Source organism: Labrus mixtus, chromosome 1 (assembly GCF_963584025.1).
Source record: "Labrus mixtus chromosome 1, fLabMix1.1, whole genome shotgun sequence".
Taxonomy (NCBI): Eukaryota; Metazoa; Chordata; class Actinopteri; order Labriformes; family Labridae; genus Labrus; species Labrus mixtus.
This window is the reverse complement of record NC_083612.1, coordinates 17,403,173-17,424,222: the sequence shown is the minus strand read 5'-3', so window position 1 is coordinate 17,424,222 and position 21,050 is coordinate 17,403,173. Positions and strand designations below refer to the sequence as shown.

At 38.7% G+C, this 21,050-nt stretch overlaps 2 protein-coding genes across 2 annotated transcripts; both read left to right on the top strand.

The window, feature by feature from the left end:
* The first annotated feature begins 2,350 nt into the window (after window positions 1-2,350).
* LOC132972728 (F-box/LRR-repeat protein 3-like) lies at window positions 2,351-11,451 on the top strand. Its single transcript, XM_061035771.1, has 6 exons — window positions 2,351-2,566; window positions 3,805-4,009; window positions 4,597-4,761; window positions 4,890-5,012; window positions 5,534-5,705; window positions 5,956-11,451. The coding sequence occupies exons 2-6, from the start codon at window positions 3,806-3,808 to the stop codon at window positions 6,594-6,596; spliced, it is 1,305 nt and encodes a 434-aa protein (XP_060891754.1). The 5' UTR covers window positions 2,351-2,566; window position 3,805; the 3' UTR covers window positions 6,597-11,451.
* A 1,275-nt stretch (window positions 11,452-12,726) lies between these two features.
* Window positions 12,727-20,626, top strand: LOC132972704 (LIM and senescent cell antigen-like-containing domain protein 1). The gene is made up of 10 exons (XM_061035740.1): window positions 12,727-12,898; window positions 13,874-14,030; window positions 14,148-14,214; window positions 16,211-16,331; window positions 16,543-16,692; window positions 16,816-16,966; window positions 17,753-17,845; window positions 17,999-18,047; window positions 18,178-18,253; window positions 19,816-20,626. The coding sequence occupies exons 1-10, from the start codon at window positions 12,870-12,872 to the stop codon at window positions 19,928-19,930; spliced, it is 1,008 nt and encodes a 335-aa protein (XP_060891723.1). The 5' UTR covers window positions 12,727-12,869; the 3' UTR covers window positions 19,931-20,626.
* Window positions 20,627-21,050: the final 424 nt, after the last annotated feature.

Below are 21,050 nucleotides of genomic sequence, written 5' to 3'. Positions count from 1 at the left end.
CTTCACCAACACAGAAACAAACTCATCCACATCTCACATATTGCCTCAAAAATCATTGGACCGCCCACCCAAAACCTCTCAGATCTCAACAACAAGGCTCTGACCCTCAGGGCTGAGCACTCGCCTTAGTCCAGGACCCCACTTGATCCACTCCTCTTTGTTTAAGAAAAAAGTCCCTGACCTGGAAAAGGGCATGCTTCAAAAAAAGAGCTTTGTTCCCTCAGCTATTGAAGCTCCCAACAAACCGCCACATTGACTGTTATGTATGCTGTTATGTGTGCTACTCCATTTTTATGTTATGTGTTTACTCATGTATGGATGTACTATGCACGTACCAACTGTGTAACTGTGATTACACATTTCCTCTTGGAGACAATAAAGTATATTGTAAATGTGATTAAAACCTTTTAATCAGGTCAATAATCACATTTTAAATAATTAGATTTATTAGACACATTTAATTGAGGAACATTTTAGTGAGGCATTGGGCTTTGTTTGTGAGTCTTGGTAAAAAATAAAACAGTTATTGATTGGGAGGTTTGCCAGATTCATGAATATTTTACCGGGCAGCAGTGAAGATAATTCTTTCTTCAGGAATGTGTTCCAAACACATGAATAAACATTTTTAATTTCTCTAAGTTATAAAAAAACTGGGTAATAACTTTTTTTTTTACAGCTTTGATGACACTAGCAATATCTGAATTGTATATTTGTTGTTGGAGATGTAATAACATTTTTGACCACCAGATGGCGATGAATGTTCAAGTTGTTTAAACTGGTGGACTGAACCACAAGTGGAACATAATGAAAATAAATTAACATTAGAGGGTTTTTAAACGACATCAAAAAAAATGCAATTAAATATGTAGATGATGTCAGATGTTAAGAATCAATGCTCCTTTTTCTTCTCTTTTCGTCCATATTTTCTACACAACACATCTATGTTCACATCCTCTGCTCTGGCTTTGACGGTCATAGAGCAGTGTGATTAAGTTTTATTCCTAGGGGTGATAATAACAAAGTTATTGTTCCTAATGCTGGATCAGATGTATTGTGACAGTTTTCAACATTGGTGTGAAACATCCAGAAAAGACGATCGACGTAGTCTAAGTTCTACATTGCCAATGAAAGCGAAGAATTGATGTCAAAGAAAATGTCTGTTTCACAATGTTTGATATCTCACTTCACGTAACACTTGTACTTGTTTTTTTATGTTTGGAAATGGAGAGAGAGAGAAAAAACCATCTCACAAACGACATGTGGTCAGATAAATCTCAGCTTTCATATCTGTCTCCCCCTGAGTACTGAGGTTACGAGTCTGACCTTTTCATCCTGACACCGCTCTCCAAACCTGAAAGAAACTCAAGTCAAGAATATTGATGAAGCCCAAAAGTTCTTTACAGGTCTGTCATCACAGAACACTGCTTCATCTTTTAGTGCGTTCCAGATGTCATTTTTATGTAGAATAACAATACAATGCAGCTTGGACCTCATAAATGTTCTCCCTGACAGACATAACTCGTGAAGTTTATTACAGGAGGGATGAGAGAACAGCTAAATGTGGTTATGTAAAGCTGCTGTACACAGCTCTCTTCATAAAGTTAAATTGTTGGGTACCTCTATGCTTTCTTAATCATATTTAACACGTGTGTCTCGTTGAAGAGATGTGCCAATGTTTTTCTGTTTCCGAATGTAACCGCCCAGTTTAACTGGTGTGAAAGAAACCTCATTCTTTGCACACTTCATAACACTCTTCTGAGATCTACAAAAGAGAAAACATATTCTTTGAAAAAGTAAGCCTACATGTTCTATGCTTTTTAAAAGTTGTAATTTCTTTAAATCACGGGGGCATCAAAAAATACAAAATAAAAGTTGTAGCTCTGCTCTGACACACACCTCAGTTGCCTTCTGTAATCACAACACATTTCTGTAGGGATCATGCTGCAAAAATAACAACACTTTTCTAACACAGAAATGGGTAGACTCCTTTTCAATGACAAAAAAACAAAACTGACTGCTTCAATGTTAAGGTTGTGCATATAAACATAGTTAAATGTTAAAATTTAAATGTTAAATGAGACTATCCGATATTTAGAAATAAATACAAATCATTTCTGGTATTGTGTGAAATATATGTGTAAACATTTTCTTGGCTGTTCCTTTTCTAATGACTGATAATATGGAAAATTGAATTAATATTCTATTAAAGATTATGGGGGGGGAGCGCCCCCTGGTGACAGTCCTCTGTAACTGCAGGCCGCCCACGGAGTTTCGCTCGACGCAGCAACACAAACGCCATCTTTAGCTGACAGGCAAACTACTGACGCCGAGTTGGGGAACCGAAACTAGGTCAGGCGCTTGGAATACAAAAATTCTCGTCAAAAACTTGCTTTGTAAGATTGCAGTCGGCGTTTGCTGACTTACCCGACACACCGTGCGGTCCTATGGTCCAATGTGTTTGATCGGTCGACCAGCTCGGACGCGGTTTTCTTGTGCGGGTCCTGGTTGACGGTGATTGATCGCTTTTGTGGATAACCAGCCGACAGAGGCGAAAGGTGAAAGACAGGTAAGAGGAGGACGAGGTCGATAGCGACTAACAACTTGGTCTGTGAGTTAACTACGCTGTTACTCAGTTGTTACTTTCACTGTAAATAACTACAACTTGATTGCTTGTTAGCAGTATGTGAGACCATCCTAACACGTCTCCTGGTTTGGTTGACATGGTTACATTTTGGTGTCGACGGTAAACATGGAAAAGATTTAAGTGAGAAAATGTGCACATAGAGGTAGTTTACGATGGGAAAATGTTAAATTTTAGCTTGTGAAATTAGCAGTAGACTGGTCAGAAGGTGAGTCAGGGAGGCGTGTCTTTCTTAAACAATGTTTTCATTCTGACTCAGTCACACACACACACACACACACACACACACACACACACACACACACACACACACACAGACAGTACAGTAAAAGTACTTTACAGGTAAATGAACAGTGTTGTTTGTATCGTTTACAATCCTTATAACCCTGTTAAAAGGGATTACAGTAGTTACAAATTTGCTGGTTAATATTCTTCAAGTAATTCTTTCCCCACTTTCAGCAGCACCTGAATACAAGACAATGTTGTCTTGTCCATATTAAACTGAACATTATCATATTAAAGACAGAATTGATGGCAGATCTCTGATGAACTGATGCATAGAGTGACTGAAAAAAGTCTGATCATTTCCACTAGTTAATGTATGGAATAAAACAAATTACTTAACATATCTTTAAGAGAGCATTGCAAATGTTAGGATCTGTTTATTATTTATTTTTTATATTTATATTTTGGGGGCTTTTGCAGTTATTCGATTGGACAGTGAGAGTGGGCAATGACATGCGGGAAAGGAGCCACATGTGGGACTCGAATCTGGGCCGCCCACTTGGAGGACTCTAGTCCCCATACCACTAGGCCATCTGCGCCTCCCCCGTGATCTGTTTCATATTGTGAAGTTAGATTGTTGTAATTGTTTTAAACATTTAATAAGCTAAGAAATTAGACAATTGATCCTGCTTATGAAAATAGTTATAGCTTTACAAACATGTAGTAGTACACAAATATGTATTTAATATGTGTCAGCATGCATCAACCCATCAGACATGCTCTGCAAACTTACTAACAGGACAAGTGGAATAACATTTAGTTTGCTAAGCATGCCAGGTCTGTTGACGAAAGAGCCTCACATAAATAATACTGCTAATGAAGAGTTCCCTCTCCCATTAAGTGAACTCAGCCCAACCATCTGGATGTTGTTTACCCAGGATGAAACGTGCGCTGAAAGGCAATAAGCAGGAGGACGGAGGTGGCACCAGCGCCGGGTCTCAGGAGACTCTTAAACGGTCCCGCAAGCAGAGGAGGGAGAAAGATTTTGAAGGAGAGGGAGCCCAGTGGGAGTGTCTGCCACAGGAGATCCTGCTCCACATCTTCCAGTATCTGCCTCTTCTGGATAGAGCTTACGCTTCTCAGGTAACCTTGAATCATTTTTGCATAATCCTCCTCAGTCAGTGTGTGGTTTGTAAGTATTCACTTAAAATAACCATTTGGTAGGTTCTCCTAGTCTTGACATGGGACTGCAGTTAAACAGTAGAAGTCTTATAGGTGTCCATTACATAAGGAGGCAGGCCTGAACTTCAAATGAGTGTAAATAACAGACAACATGGGAAAGATTAACTAACACTCATACCTGGTGTTTTTCTATACCAGCAAGTCTTGTGTGCCAGGTTTAAGGCCACTCATCTCAGAGTAAATCTTTGGTTTTAGTTCTCACAAGTGAGTCACTTTTTGACTAGGTGTTCAAAAAGCATTTTTTTGCAAACAATCCCTCTTCAGAAAAACAAGATAATTGTTGTATAAAAGATATAGATTCAGAGGAAAATTCATTTTGTATGCCAGTTTTGGTTTGTCCTCAAAGTATTAAGTTTGCATCAATGATGTCATTTTGGTTGCAGCTATAAACCGTTTTCAAAATTGAGATATTATAATAAAATTCAATACAGAAAAACATGGTTTGTAGCTAAGAGAGTTTGTTTGAAATCCCTGCCCTCCCCTAACAGGTGTGTCGAAGCTGGAACCAAGCTTTTCACATGCCAGAGCTGTGGCGATGTTTTGAGTTTGAGTTGAACCAGCCAGCTAGCTCTTACCTGAAGGCCACGCACCCAGACCTCATCAAACAGATCATCAAGAGGCACGCCAACCACCTGCAGTATGTCAGCTTCAAGGTATGTACTGAGTGTGTGGCTCGGGAGGTTACGTTAAGAGAAGTGTGCGGTGAAGTGAACTCTTCTGTCCTGTTCAAACTGAAGGTGCTGCTGGGTGTTCATTTTCCCCTCTTTTTCTGCTTCTCTAGGTGGACAGCAGCAGAGATTCTGCAGAGGCGGCGTGCGACATCCTCTCTCAGCTCGTCAATTGCTCTTTAAAAACTTTGGGGCTCATCTCAACAGCCAGGCCCAGCTTCATGGAGCTGCCCAAAGTAAGCCTCAGCAAGATTATTCTTCCTTCTGTCATCTTTATATTCAGGCAAAGCTTACTCACTGTATTATTTCAAATGGCACCTGGTCATTTGAAGAAGTTTTTAGTATTGTATTTGTAGGTAGATGTAGTTAAAAATGCACAGGGATGGGGCGCCGGTGGCTTAGTGGTTGGTGCGCGCTCCCCATGTACAGAGGCTGTGATCCTTTCAGGGGAGCAGCCTGGGTTCAAGTCCCACCTGTGGCTTCTTTTCCCGCATGTCATTCCCCACTCCCTGTCTCCCAGATTTCTGACTCTCTCCAATGTCCTATCTCTAAAATAAACCTTTAAAAATAATGCACAGGGCTGCACATACATTCTGTTACCAGCAGAGGGTGCTAATGCAAATGTGAAGTAGAACCAGACAGCAAACTAGAAGTCTTTTCAATTACTTGATGAGCTGACGAGTGAGACATGAGTTCAACATGTGCACTAACAAAAACCAGAGGATTAAATGCGCCTCTCCTTTGCTCTGTTCAACAGTCTCACTTCATCTCAGCCCTGACGGTGGTTTTTGTCAACTCGAAATCCCTGTCCTCCCTGAAGATTGATGACACCCCTGTGGACGACCCCTCCCTCAAAGTCCTGGTGGCCAATAACAGTGACACCCTCAAGCTGCTGAAGATGAGTAGCTGCCCTCACGTTTCACCTGCAGGTACTGACAGTTATTAGAAATGTTAATAAGGTGTTGGAAGGGTTGGCGCAAACTGTTTGTTCATACCTGGAACAATTGTTCTTTCTTAGAAGAAGTGTGGCACTCACTTTACATGTGTTCCTTAATGTTACAATTAAAGTCTTAAAGCCACAGGGAGGAAAAGAAAAGTTTCTACCACTTTCTGATGTTTTTCTGTGCTTGGCTGTGTGGATCTAAAGTCTCCTTTAACTTCTCTCTCTCTCTTTCCAAGGCATCCTTTGTGTGGCTGATCAGTGTCATGGACTAAGAGAACTAGCTCTTAACTACCATTTGCTCAGTGACGAGCTTCTCATCGCCCTCTCCTCCGAGAAGCACGTCCACCTGGAGCACCTTCGCATCGACGTGATTAGCGAGAATCCAGGCCAACAGTTCCACAGCATCAAGAAGAGCAGCTGGGACGCCATGGTGCGACACTCTCCTAAATTCAGTCTGGTCATGTACTTCTTTCTGTACGAGGACGAGTTTGGCCCTTTCTTCCTTGATGAAATCCCTGTCACACATCTGTACTTTGGACGCTCCGTCAGCAAAGACGTGCTGGGCCGCGTCGGGCTCACCTGCCCGCGCCTGGTGGAGCTCGTGGTGTGCGCCAACGGGCTGCGGCCGCTGGATGAGGAGCTGATTCGCATCGCCCAACGCTGCACGCAGCTGTCTTCCATCGGATTGGGAGAGTGCGAGGTCTCCTGCAGCGCCTTCGTGGAGTTTGTGAAGATGTGCGGCGATAGACTGACACAGCTATCCATCATGGAGGAGGTGCTGGTTCCAGATCACCGCTATGGGCTGGATGACATCCACTGGGAGGTATCAAAGCATTTAGGTCGCGTCTGGTTCCCAGACATGATGCCTACCTGGTAAAGCTCGGGGAGAAGTTTGTGTCCAAAAGTTTTAGTGTCTGTATGTGTGCCACTTTGAGAACTAAATGTATTGCAGACGCGCCTCATCTTTCTTTTAGTTCTTTCCCAGCCACAAACTTTACGCTAATCTCTCTTACTGAATGCACAAAAAAATTACTTCTTTTTTTATTTGAAGAAATGAAACATATAGCAATGATTGCAACTACTTCACACCGTTTCATGTATATAATTTTATATTTATATGATATTTATATCTAAATGTATTTCTCACTTGTCACAATTAGCACCTTTTGCTCTTGTCTTTGTTTAGGTGCAACATCTTTTAGATTGGTTAGAGGTAGTGTTCGTGCAGAATTCAGAGGAGACATTTTTCCAGAGGAATAAACAGGCATGTCAGGGCATCCTTAAAAAATGAATTGACATTTATGTACACAGAAGTAAACACAGGAGAATGCATAAACATTTTGCCATATCATGAGCAGACATTTGTACAAGTCCTCTAAATCAGCCTTTCCGAGTCAGGCCCGTTTTTACTGGGTTGCCCCAAAGTAAAATGCCTGAAAGTTGACAAACTAATTATCCTTATTAAAATAGAATTGGTGTTCATTTTTGCTACACATGCTGTGTGGGGGGGGGCTGTCTCTCCTCCTCCTTTCCTACTCACACCGCTGGTCAGTGACGCTCTCACGGGCCCTCTGGCTTGACTGCGCGCTATGCGGAGAGTGAGTGAATGGTACTGTGTCCATGATGTCAAAGCGAAAATATAAAGAAGAGTTCATAAACCAAAGCCTTTTAAAATGCAGAGGGAGAGGCCTCTGTGTTTTATGAGGCGAGGTGCTCAGTACGGTCATTAAAGCTGAAGCTCAAAACGAAGCATCTGCAGCAGCGAGGAAAGTCAAAATGATTGTTCCTGTGAAAAGAAGAGGTTCAAGAAACAGTATTTTGATATAGGAAAAGTAGCCCAAGTAACGTTAAGTCATTTTAATGGACGCAAGAACGCACATTTGAACTCAGTTTGCCATTCATATCCGCATGATTTCATGTGAATGCAGCTGACTGATTAGAAACATGTTTGTACCTTAACAATTAGAGAGAGAGATGGGAAAGAGGGCGTTAGAAAGATGTTGGGTTGTGTGTGTGTGTGAGTGTGTGAGTGTGACTATGTGGTAAAGACCAGTGAGAGTGGTAACTTTTTAAAGATAATATCCTCTCTCATCAACCAGACATTTAAAGGGAACAGACTCGAGCATTAGTTCATATTTAAAGATGTTATGGCAGTACATGATGTATTTCTGTCAGTTTGGATCCCTGCACATTTCTCCATTGGGTTTAAGCTGAAAAAGCTTGGGAGCCCCTGCTCTGAATAAACATCAGCAATGTTAAACCTTAAGAGTTTGAAGACGGTATAAAAGTATAACTTTACTTAACACGTCGAGCGCTGACTCAGTCTGACTATATCAGAAACATTTACACATGGACTGGATAGTTCGTCAGAAAACTTCATTGAGGGTTTCATGTCTAAGTTATGAGTTTTTGTCTCCTGTCATAGTTTTGGTGTTTGATGGATATTTGTCTCTGTTTGATATCTTTAGAGTGTGTGTCCTAGTCACAGCATCTTATTTTGAAAAACAGCAACAACAGCACTGCCTCTTCCTCTGTCCTGTCACTTTAACAGGATTAAAGCTAAAGGCAGTTTCACACTCCTGCTAATAGTGAAGGTGCTGCTCTTATAATCATCTTAGCCTGTATGTACTGTACATATGAATGAATGTATATTTACATAAAGGGTGTTGTTTTAACATGCTTTTGTGTTTCATGTACAGCAGCTATATTTCTGCATTGCCTGACCCATGTTTGGAATGTAATTCTTAATATCTATATTTCAATCACTTTCTATCTGTAGAGCATTAAATAACAAGAGTTATCTGGTGACACTTTACACACAGAGCAGGTCTAGACCATACTCTTTCTATATTCTTATTGACTGACGCACTTATTTTCATGAAGGACCCACGTTTAACAAAATGAACTGCAAAGTCACATGAGGATGAAACAGATTTTATAGCATAGTATTTGTAGATGTTGATCGTTTTCAGTTTATCTGTCAGTTTAATAAGTCACCTTGAATATGACGGTGGACTTTTTCATTTGTGACTTTGGACAAACTCAAGCTGCTTGTAAGCACAAACGTTCAACACGCTAAGCCAATAGTTTACCAGAGAAATATTTATTGTTGTTTAGCTTTTATAATGTACTTTGTGTGAATGTACTTTAGCTGCAAAATAAATCAATAAATACGTGGAGGATGCCCCATGATGAGAAAATGCATGGATGTTCAAGTGTGGACAAAAATGAGTAATGTTCACTGATGCTTTTGAAAACATAGAAGAGAGGCTCATAGTTTCACTTACAGCGACGTCTTCTTTATCTTTAAAGAGCAGTTTTTGTGTGACTTTAACTGAAGTTTCCATGGCAACATGATTAAAGCCAGACAAATGTAAATGTTACTGCACGTCGGCATATTTGAAGTATTACTCTCTAAGCCTATCATCCAGAAACAATTAACATGGCCTTAAATAAGGATCTTTATTTTCAACTGTAGTTCATGGTGGGCTTTTATTGTTTGTCCTCGGTCATATTTATCTCTTGGATTAAAAAAAAAGAAGTAGGTGCACATCATCCAGAAACTGTGGTGTTAATGTAATTGATAATTAAAAAAAAATGTAAATACATGCTGTTAATGAGATTATTGTGGAGCAGTAGACAGGAGAGTGTGTGGCAGCTGAATGTTGATGTAAATGTGTAGGTATCAAAGTTGATGTCTGACTGTGCTGAAGATAACACCCTTGGACTTGTGCAATGAAAGAGACTGGAAATCATTATTTGGTAAAAAATGTATGATGGTTTTACAGGCTTCGTATACACATCCCCTTCTTTCTTTTTACAAATGTTGATTTTTAAAAAAAAGAAAAAAGGCTTTGATTCACAACAATATTTCTTCTGTTGTCTCCCTCTAATTTGTACCCATCATGTCTTAATCGTATGTGTTGGACTTTATCCTTTAATTGTCAGAGCTTCTTTTTTTGTATTTATAAAACCAAGCCCCCTGCTGGTTTATATTTATTGCATTTGTATTCAATGCGTATAGATGGGTAGTGTACCATTCAAAGAAAGGCTTAGTAAGGCCTGCTGTTTTTATATAAAGAGTACAGTGGCATGGTGTTTTGATTTCAGCTCAACAAGGCCGCTCTGTACCGATCAGATTTATTGGACGGTAACCTGCTTGTACTTTTTCCAAAGATGTGTGATATTTGAGTAAAGTTCATAGCCACATTACAAAAGTCTGTGTTTCTCTATTCTCGACCTGTTTAAGAATGCTTTTGTTGCCTTGTGCACTCCTCTTATCATTTGTCTAACACTATGCAAAATATGTTTTGTCTATTTGTTTATGGTTAACAATAGACACATTTAGCTGGTGTAAATTGGTAAAAAAAAAAAAAACGTCAGCTCAAGGCAGGACAGATGTGAAATTAGCCAGTCAAAAGGTTTAGACTCTAAAGCTCTAAACTGTGTTGGAAATGGGCCATTAAGGAGAAAAAGGTATGGATGCAATAAAATGCAAGTAAATGTTATTTATACTGCACTTACCTCGAAGCAAAGTGCTTAGAAGAAAAGGTATATAAACGAGTGCAAAACTGAGGACATAAAAACAGACACAAGCAAGAGAGGACACATTCAAATAATAGCTCCATTAAGTGAAATCAGATAAAAGATATAACTTGAGCGCTGTCTTCTCTTCCACCCACAGCTCATTAATTTTTTAAGTCTTTAAGGATTTAAAAGGCCAATAAGTGATATTTCTTAAATAGGAAATGTGCTGGAAGAGCTTCAGGTATTGACAAAGAGCTGATGAAGTTAGATAGGTGGTGCTACTTAAATCCATGTGCTTTATTGTTTCAAACACAAAAGTTTTACAAAGGACATCAGCCGTCATCAGGTTTTACAGCTTTGTTTGCAGAGCGTTCACACAAAAAGAAATCGTATTTTTAATTATGATCCCTTCATATTTGAATGTCAATTAAACGTCAGCTGTAAAAGCTAAGATCATGAAAAGAACATGAAGTGAATGAAGAAATAAGTTTATTTGGTATCTTTGTTGGTGAAGTAAAGTGATTGAGGTGCTACGTTAAAAAGAGGCATCACTTTGGCTCTTTTATTGCACTAATAAAGTATCGTTTATTAATGAACCTTTTCACTCTTGATAAAGTAATGAAGCATCTATGTGACCTTAGTCTTTGAGGTCAGTACTTTTCTAGATTAGGTGTCCGAGGTCTTTGGCTGGGAAGAAACATTTCTTATTTGACAATCACAAACTGTCCTTTTTTGCTGCTGTTAGTTTGAAAAATGTTGCTATATCTTTTTCTAAACTGTCCTTAGAATACAGAGTGAATTCAGTCAATTTTACTGTGTGGGCCTACAGGGCTCTTAAATCAACAGCAATACCCTAGTGTGTGTGTGTGTGTGTGTGTGTGTGTGTGTGTGTGTGTGTGCGCACTCCTGGTAGAGAGGCAAACAAGAGTGTTTTGAGAATCAGTTTAACCCACACAAATGACGTTATGTAGCCAAGAAACTTAATTTGTGGCAGTTATTTTATAATTTTATAATGAAATCTCTTCAGAGAGCCTATTCACCTGACATGATAATATGATATATTGCCTCACATACATTTTTATTATTAACGTTTGGACCTTTCAGTCAAATTTAGCTGATGTACGTGAATTGTGCATAAACTGTGGTGCTGCCTATTAATCCATCACCCCTATGTTTAGCATTAAAATACATTCCTGGGAGTATTATGAAGTTAATGTTTACATGAATTACATATACTGTATCTTACCGGTATATATTTTATTTCAGTCCCATAGGTCCATATCATATATATCATATAGCCTACGTTTTACTTTATCTAAATTAAAGAGACACAATGCAGTTTTAAAAGCACATATAGGCTATAGAAAAACATCATAAAGGTCCTGCTTTAGATCCATAAACAGACTGTGTGTCTTCTTAAATCAGGACAATCTATGCCACATATACTATCACATATAGGCTATTCTTTTTTTGTCATTCAACTTTTTATTTGAATTTAACATTCAACAAACACAACAGACAGCATTGTTGTTGTTGATGTTGTTGTTGTTGTTGTTGTTGTTGTTGTTGTTGTTGTTGTTGTTGTTGTACAATAGTATGCCCAAAGTCCCATAACAACTGAGTACATAATTGGAACCAAAATAAAAATTCAGTAACCACAGTATACACAGTACCACATCTTTATCATTACAATGATACACATGTATAAGCAAAACAGTGGCCCCATAACCTCTGGATGTTCTCACATATAGGCTATTCTAATGATTTGGTAATATCTATAGGCTATATAGGCTTATATTTACTTTTTATTTTTTATTAATATTATAGTTTTGGGTTTTTTGATCCTTTAACCACTTGTTTCTATTTCTTTTACTGCTCTTACCTTCTTATTGCTGTTATCTTTTTATTTATTTTTTTCAGCTCTTTTAGTTTCTTACATTTTTAAAAAATGTTTTTGGTCCTCTTGGTCTCAGCTCTTGTTGTTGGGTTCTTGTGTTGCCTGGGTTCTTATAATGGTTCTTGTGATGGTCGGGTTATATAAGTCTGTTGGGTATTGTGCACTTTGGGTTCTTTTCTGTTGAATTGTATTTAATTATTTTTAGTATTTTGCATTTGTTATATTCTTGCTGTTGTTAATGTTCTTCTGTGTTTGGTTTAGTTTGCTTTGTTCTTGTTTTTGCTGTTTGTCAAAGCACTTTGTAAACCTGTGTTTTTAAAAAGTGCTATATAAATAAAGTTATTATTATTATTATTATAGCTTTCATAAAAGTGACTTTATGCTTGATATATTGGTAAGAGACGACCACAGCAGCCTGATACAACAGGCATGCATTGTCAAATATCACACATATTTTATGGGACGGTCCCAGTGAGGCTTTTAACAAAATCAGGACCAAACCTGGACGACTTGATGAAGCAGACTGAGAGAGGGGCTGAAGACAAACTTCCGTGGACACAGTCTACGGGACACACCCTGAGTGGGTGGTCAAAAACCCCCTCTGCCACCTCAGCTGCGTTTCGGCTCTACAGGGAGGAGACGAGTCTGCTTTCCCCCCACCTGAGAGCTTTCAGCACACAAGTCCGTCTGTTTGCCACATTTCTGAATCTGTGGTGGTAGAAGGTGATGCTTGGGGTGGCAGGAATGACGGGCAGGTGAGTGTTTTCTTTAGTTTGAGTAACTTCAGTAGCAAAACATCAACAACCTCAGGAGGGAACAAGCTAAAGCTAACTGCTAAGCTAGATAACAAGACGTGTGTAGGATACCCACAAAATGTTATTATAATTACAAATCTGGCCCAAGCGACAGTATTCACTTTACTTACAGCTAACAACATCACGTTACCTTGTGTGTGTGTGTGTGTGTGTGTGTGTGTGTGTTTTCTACATTTGTTCTAAGTAACTCTACGGCTTGCGAGCTAGTTAGCATTGTAGCTTTAAGTCCAGTTAACTTGACAAATTCCCTTTTTAATTCTCAGTCTATATTTATCATTGTTGGGCGTTCACATACTGATTACAGCAACGTATGAATAGTTTCCTAATATGACTGTAAATTAAAAAAAATTGCACTCACTTTTTGTATGTTAATTATAACTTCAGCTTGGCTATTATTAACATATTTTACTCAGTCAGCAATTACTTTTTACTTCACTGGTCTACTTGCATTGACACGCAGGCTTTGACATTAAAGAGTTTATTCAACGAGTTATATCTAAATAATAGAAAACAAAGTTGTGAGAATGTGTATATGAAGTACAAAGTGTGTGTGTGTGTGTGTGTGTGTGTGTGTGTGTGTGTGTGTGTGTGTGTGTGTGTGTGTGTGTGTGTGTGTAGGAAATGCAGTGCCCCTCTGTTAGGTTTCAGTACCTCTATTCCTTTACCAAATTAGGTGATGATGACTGTGCTGTGAGTTAGTGTGTTAGTGAGTTCCTGTCAAACTGATTCACATAATTGTTTCCATTCTCCATGGTAACAGCTGCTGAAACAAGCAGAGCAGTTAATGTAGGAGCAATGTGACAAATGATAAACACCGGTGCAGCCTCGCACCCCAGTTATTTGTCAGCCCAACATTTCTCGGGGACTCTGTAACAAGTAATGCACTAATGTTTATATTCTTGTCTCACGGAACAGCATTGCTAATGCCCTGGCCAATGCGGCCTGCGAGCGGTGTAAAAGTGGCTTTGCTGCGACTGAGAAGATTGTCAATAGTAATGGAGAGCTGTACCACGAACACTGCTTTGTGTGCGCCCAGTGTTTCCAGCAGTTTCCAGAGGGCCTCTTCTATGAGGTAATGTACTCAAAATGTTCTTTACAACTGTTTTCTTATCAACACAATAATGAGCAATACTTAATGCGCTTCATGTCTGGTTTCATACAGAGAATGTTTCTGATCTTCTCTTTGCAGTTTGAAGGAAGGAAATATTGTGAACATGACTTCCAGATGCTTTTTGCTCCGTGCTGTCACCAGTGTGGTGAGTGTCACATGGCCTCTCAATGAAGGGGCTACCCAGGGCTTATACTTATGGGGGTTATGTGGGCCAAGAGGGAGTTGTGACCACTTTATTATTGATACAATCATTTTTTTAATGAAATGTCAACAGGAAAAAAGTATGTGTGGATTATAAGTGATTTCACTTCCCTTCTCATGTTTTATTTTAAATGTGACTGGAAGTTGACATCACATAAATAACATGGCTGTAAAAAAAAAGGACCTTAATGCAACACCTGTGGCTGTTGGATCTTTTCTATTGGTCCCCTATTAAGTCTGTACTAGAGGTGGGCGATATGGGAAAAATATCATATCACAATTTTTTTTTTTTTGCAAAATCACGATCACAATTTTTTTCATACTGATCTTTAGACAAATTTGTAAGTTACTGACCAGTTCAACCAAACTTATTTCCCTGTATAATGTTTTTAAATGCACAAAAACTGCGCTGACAAGTTTAATCTATTTGGAAAAACATCTTTGTAGGAGGTCTGGAGGTCTCTCACCCAGAACATCTTTAGCAACAGAAATGTCTTTCCCTCAATTTGATCAATATTTATGAACAATTTGAAGGTTTTCCTCACCACTTTGAAATTATGATTTAGTTATGTGTCCTCTTTTTATGTTCATCAGGAACATTTTCACGCAGTGATGCATTCATTTAAAAACATGTAGACTTCAAGTTCTTGTGTTTCTTTTCTATTTTAACCCTGCAGAGTTTCTACAGCTGAAGCTTCATACAGGCTCTGCAGCCTTTGTTGTTTTTTTTTATGACATCATTGGACTAACTTTAGTTTAGTTTATATATAATCAAACATAATACAGAATGTGTTCATTCTGTGACACATGATCAAAGTAAGTTTTACTGAAAGAAGTTTAATTCACAGAGGGGGCAGGACATTGTTGATTGACAGACAGACAGTCACCATGGTTACTCACTCTCACCTGCCTGATGCTTTGTAACATTGTTTAGCCTAATCCCTATAAATTCAGTTATCACAACAGGTGAGCTTCGGGTGGAGAGGCTTAATAAGTAACTTTTAAAAACTGAGAGAGAGCAGAAAAGACAGACAGCAACATTTTAAACACCGGGGTTATATCTCTCATCTCTGTCTGTCTCTCTGCAGACTGTTAACGTCTCTCCGGCTCGTTTATCGGTTTCTTGTGTCGCTATCTGAGATGTAAATTTAACTATGCAAACTATGCAGATTAGTTAAATGTTGCTCACAGTGTGTCGGTTTGAGAAAATATCAGAACATTTGCATATAACCGAGATGGAGTTGTTTTTGCGGACTTTACTTTTAAGTTTCGTTTTCACCGCTGCGGAGCAAAAAAGGAGGGACTCGTCTGTGTAGGAGCATTAACTGCAGCATGATAGAATAAACACATAAGCCCGGTTCTACGATCTCTCTGCTTTGGCAGATCGTCAGCAAGTTAAAATCCTTCACGATCTAAGATCGTTATATCGCCCACCACTAGTCTGTACTGCTCAGTGATTATTTGAGAGCGCTCACACACTCTTCCATGCTTTGCAGGCCAAACATTCATCCTTCACTGTACCTCTCTTTTGTAGCGCACTATGGTACATGTGAGTGTAAGCGTCCCTGAACTCTATTTAATTTCTCTGAAAAGATAAGACCCTAGAGTTTCCCTTCTGATCTTCATATCTATTCATACTTCCGTTCAGAAATACCTAATCATGTTTAGAATGCATTTTAAACCTTGTAATTCACTCCTTAATCTCCAGAGGGACACCAGCATGGTTTAATTAAATCAAATTGACTATTAAAATGCATTCAACATTGAAGTGTCACTCTGAGAACACTACAGAAAGCACTGAAGAGCGTTGTGGCAACACTAGGTCTCTAGAAAGGATTGCTCATAAGGCACTACCATTACGACCAACAACATAGCATATAGTCCAAACCTCATTAGAAATGTCAAAGTTAAACTGATCTCTCACTCATGGTTTCCTTCAGGGGAGTTCATCATTGGTCGTGTCATTAAGGCCATGAACAATAGCTGGCACCCGGACTGCTTCTGCTGCAACATTTGCCAGGCTGTGCTTGCGGACGTGGGGTTTGTCAAAAATGCTGGCAGGTAAGTTTCCCATCTTATTACAGTCTTAATATAACACCGTGACAGCCTGTAAAGCAGGTGGTTACACACACGCCAAACCTGGTGACTTGTACACTTGTGTATTTATAAATAATGGAATTCTGAGCAGCTGTGACAGAGTATGTCAAAACATTATTTGAGGCAGTCTCTCTTGACACCCCTATTTTTCTTTTCTTTCCTCCACTTACCTCAGGCACCTGTGTCGCCCCTGCCATAACCGCGAGAAAGCCCGTGGCCTGGGCAAGTATGTCTGCCAGAAGTGCCACGCCATCATTGAGGAGCAGCCTCTGATCTTTAAGAACGACCCCTATCACCCAGACCACTTCAACTGCAGCAACTGTGGGTCAGTGTTTTTCACCTATCGTGTCAGTTTAGTACAGAAACGACACACTCTCAGGCTGATTATATTTCAAATGCTCAAAACCTGTATTCTCTCTCTCATATGCGTTACCATGTTTCTATGCAGCAAGGAACTGACAGTTGAAGCCAGGGAACTGAAGGGAGAGCTCTTCTGTTTGCCCTGCCACGACAAGATGGGTGTACCAATCTGTGGAGCCTGTAGGAGACCCATCGAGGGGCGTGTTGTCAATGCTATGGGCAAGCAGTGGCATGTGGAGGTTTGTTAGCAAGAATACTTGAAACAATTAAAAGTTCCTGTTGCTGTTTGTTGTTTAAAGAGCTAGTTTAAACAGGGAGTTTAATTCTAAAGAAAACGTGGTCATTAAAAGTTTACCTTAGTAATCATGACCTGTTTTTGCTGTGACCATGATGGACTTAATCTTTCCAATGAGTGGACGTGTCCAGATTCCCAGAGAGAGGTACACAAAGTGAGGTTTCAGCTTTAGAGAGAATGCATAAAAAAAAACACATGCATAAACAAACGTGGCTAAAAGTTTCACAGATTACCTTTGTATCGATGATGTTAAGTGTAATGTTTGTCGCCATTGCGCCAAATTCAAGCACAGGAAAATAGAATTCATGAAAAAGCCTCATCAGAACCAATTAACTAGTAATGATCTGACTTGAGGCAGGAGGACGTCTTTAGAAAATGACTTCTTCCTCATCAAGCTGTATGTTCGTCCATCTGGAGGCTGCCAAATTTTGTACCATTCAAATAAAAGACCGAAGACATTAAATTAAGTACTTTCATTATTAATATTACAGATATATTGATAGGGAAACAACAAAACAAAAATGAAAGCTCACTATGGAAAGAGTTTTTTTTTTACAGTTCAAGTCTATAACATAAATATATTCATGTAATGCTCGTGAAATATTCATTATTCAGACTACAAAAAAGAAATGAGCTCCCTCTCCATGTGTGTTGACATCTGCTCCTCTTTCACGTGCCTTCATTAAGAGTTTTCCCTCTTTCCCTCAGCAACATTTGTTTTTGTTTACAGCATTTTGTGTGTGCCAAGTGTGAGAAGCCGTTCCTCGGTCATCGGCATTACGAGAGGAAGGGGCTGGCTTACTGTGAGACTCATTACAACCAGGTAAGGAACAAGGAGCCAAATCATGTCAAGGTTTTTTGGGGGACACGACAAGCATCATGTCTCGAATAACACAATGCAATAAATCCCTCATTGCTCTGCGTAAGGAAAAGTATGTTTGCTGTACATAAATCTTCTTCTTGTTCCGCTGTCCAGCTCTTTGGAGACGTGTGCTACCACTGCAACCGTGTGATTGAAGGTGATGGTGAGTACAACTACAGTATGATAACGCTCTTATTTTGACATTTTTTGGAGACATTTCCATGAAATTTTGCTTGAAGATTTCTAGGAGTTGGATTTTAATCATTTAATTTTTTTCTTTGTGATTCCATCAGTGGTGTCTGCTCTCAACAAGGCCTGGTGTGTCAGTTGTTTCTCCTGCTCCACCTGCAACACCAAACTCACTCTCAAGTAAGTGATGTGGCTCATTAATTGCTTCTTTAACTGTTTGTGTACAATACTAACAGCCAATTGTTTGTTTCCTCTATCTGTAACAATGTAGACATGCGTTTAACCACTACTTTAATGTTTAAACCTGTCTTTGTGTATTTCACTCTCTGGCTACAACTCGTCCCTCTTCCCTCCAATTTCTCCTCTTACACGCTTCACTTGCTGCTTCCATGGTAACTCAGAGATAAGTTTGTTGAAATTGACCTGAGGCCAGTGTGCAAGCACTGCTATGAGCGCATGCCTGAGGAGCTAAAACGCCGTCTGGCCCGACGTGAGCGCAATGCCAAAGGCTGCAAGAAAAAACCTGCTGCGAGTCTGTAGAGTTATTATTCTCAACAACTCAGCACTCCATCTCTTGGTGTGTTCTTCCTCTGCTTTCTTCTTTTTCTGTGCTGTTCCTTGTTTACTCCTATGGCATGCTTTTTTGGTTTTACACAAAAATGTGCATGTATTATATTATATTATATTATGTGTATATACATATATATATATATATATATATATGTATAAATGATGAGCTTTTCTTCATTGATTTATTCGGTGTGAGACTGCAACTAATGATTATTTTGTTTATTGATTGTTTAATTTTTTTTAATCAGACACCCATTTAGTCATTTTCAGAGTTCAGGGCTTCTGCAATGATTTTCATCTTTAGTCAATCAACGATTTACTCGAAAAAAAAAACTAAAACTAAAATCTACAGAGACACTACTTGATCAAACGAGTAGAAACAATTTGCTCAATTCAACAACATTCCCAGTATAAGACAAAAAAAACCAAACCATCTTGTGCATACAGTAAACACAACCACATGCAGAAATGAGTCAAGTGACACTGAACAGATAAGAAACGAGCTTAATGCACAATGCGTTCATATTGCATGATTGAGATTGGAAGTAAACTAGTGTTCACTAAAATACTTGAAGCTGCATAATCTCAATAATGCAATGGCAGATTTGAAAGCTTAAACATGTAATTTGTTCATTTCCTAACACCAGTAAAGGATGATCAAACAATTTAACTTCATGAGCCACAAACCACAGCAACAAGTAACCTGTCCTGAGCGTGTACAGCCATGTTTATCCTTCAGTTTCCCAGTTGCATCTTCTTAGTGGCACAAAGCATTGATTGTATTTGTTTTATTTTCTTAACGCTGCATGTTCTGTTCAATCAGTTAAGATGTTTCTAAATGTGCTTTTTAAATTAAATGGTTAAGTGATTAACAAAACAATTACAGATGAATTTTCTGTCAGCTGATTAGAGGTTTTGTTAGGATGAGTGAAGTTATTGCTGTTGCTCATTGCACTAAAGTTCAAAACTCATTGGTTACCATAGTAATTCCACACTTGAAGATTGACATTGCTGCCTAATAGAATTTAAAACAAGAGGTTGTGTGTTCAGATAAAGTTAACCTGATGTCAAGATAATTCTTGGATATCAATGATTCATGCTGGAGGGAAATGTAAAACGAAAATGTTGAATTTTTGGCACTGACATAGTCTTCTTTTTTCTTTTTTTTCCAGGAACAAGTTTGTTGAGTTTGACATGAAGCCCGTTTGTAAAAAGTGTTATGAGAAGTTCCCCCTGGAGCTGAAGAAAAGGCTGAAGAAGCTGGCTGAGTCATTAGGACGCAAGTGAGCTGCTTCCAACCAAACAATGTGGAAGTGTTCCTACTAATGTCTGCGATGCTAAAATATCAACGAGTGCTTCTGCTTCACAACATAAAGACCCACAATCAAACATGATGAGTATTTGTCATTTCAATCTGTGATCCATTTCAAACGTATACATGTCTATCACTGCTGTTGTCTAAAAGTTGCTTATTAGATGCTTTCTGTTGTTTGTTTTTATACACAGTTTGATTTAATTTTTTACTTATTCCTAAATTGTCCACTTCTAGTTATTTTAAACAAGACATTTGTTGTGCCGTTATATTTTGACTTTACCCAGAAGGCTACTAAAGTAAAGTAGCTAACTTCTATATATATGTCATAGATTAAAATAAGATTTTCTTGAACTTGAATAGATTGTTGTTTGGCATTATATTGAATAATCCTTGTGCCTTGAATATATATATATATACATACTATGTGTCTTAAAGAACAAATAATGGTTCAAATGTAACTGGCATACAGACATCCAACAGTTTAGCCTTAGTTTATATATCTTATCTAGAGAAAGTATATACTGAAAGCTAACTTTTACTAGCCTTGTTGCCATTTCAGATTGTATTCTTCCAGTATGTGAACAGTAACAAAGCAGACACTTTATTCTCTAGGATTCTGTGATTCTTTATTTCTGATTTAAGAAATAAATATTTTCTGAAAAAGGTAATCTGTCCCGTGACACTTTTATTATTTAGTTTAAATGTTTAGTATACCTGCACTGTTGTTAATTTACTGCTCTGTGTGCCTTTGAATTGCCCTCCCTCCCCCGGGGACAAATAAAGAATTTTGAATTTGAATTTGTAATATGGGTTACTACTAGAAGCCTCAATCCACGACCAAGTGTTAGATAATCCACTGGATATGTTAATACTAATCTGTGTCCAACATATATTAGATCTTAGATAATGATGTATACTGTGTAGGTCTCTGTTCATGTGTTGAGCTACAGAGGTTCTAATGCTCAGGTAAATAGTTCATAAAGAATTACTCCATAGCTTTTTCATTTGCACTGATGGTCCCTGGCTCCCAGTGTGATAAAACATGAATATTTGGTTTGGACAAATCATGCTTCAATGATAAGAAATGCTGCA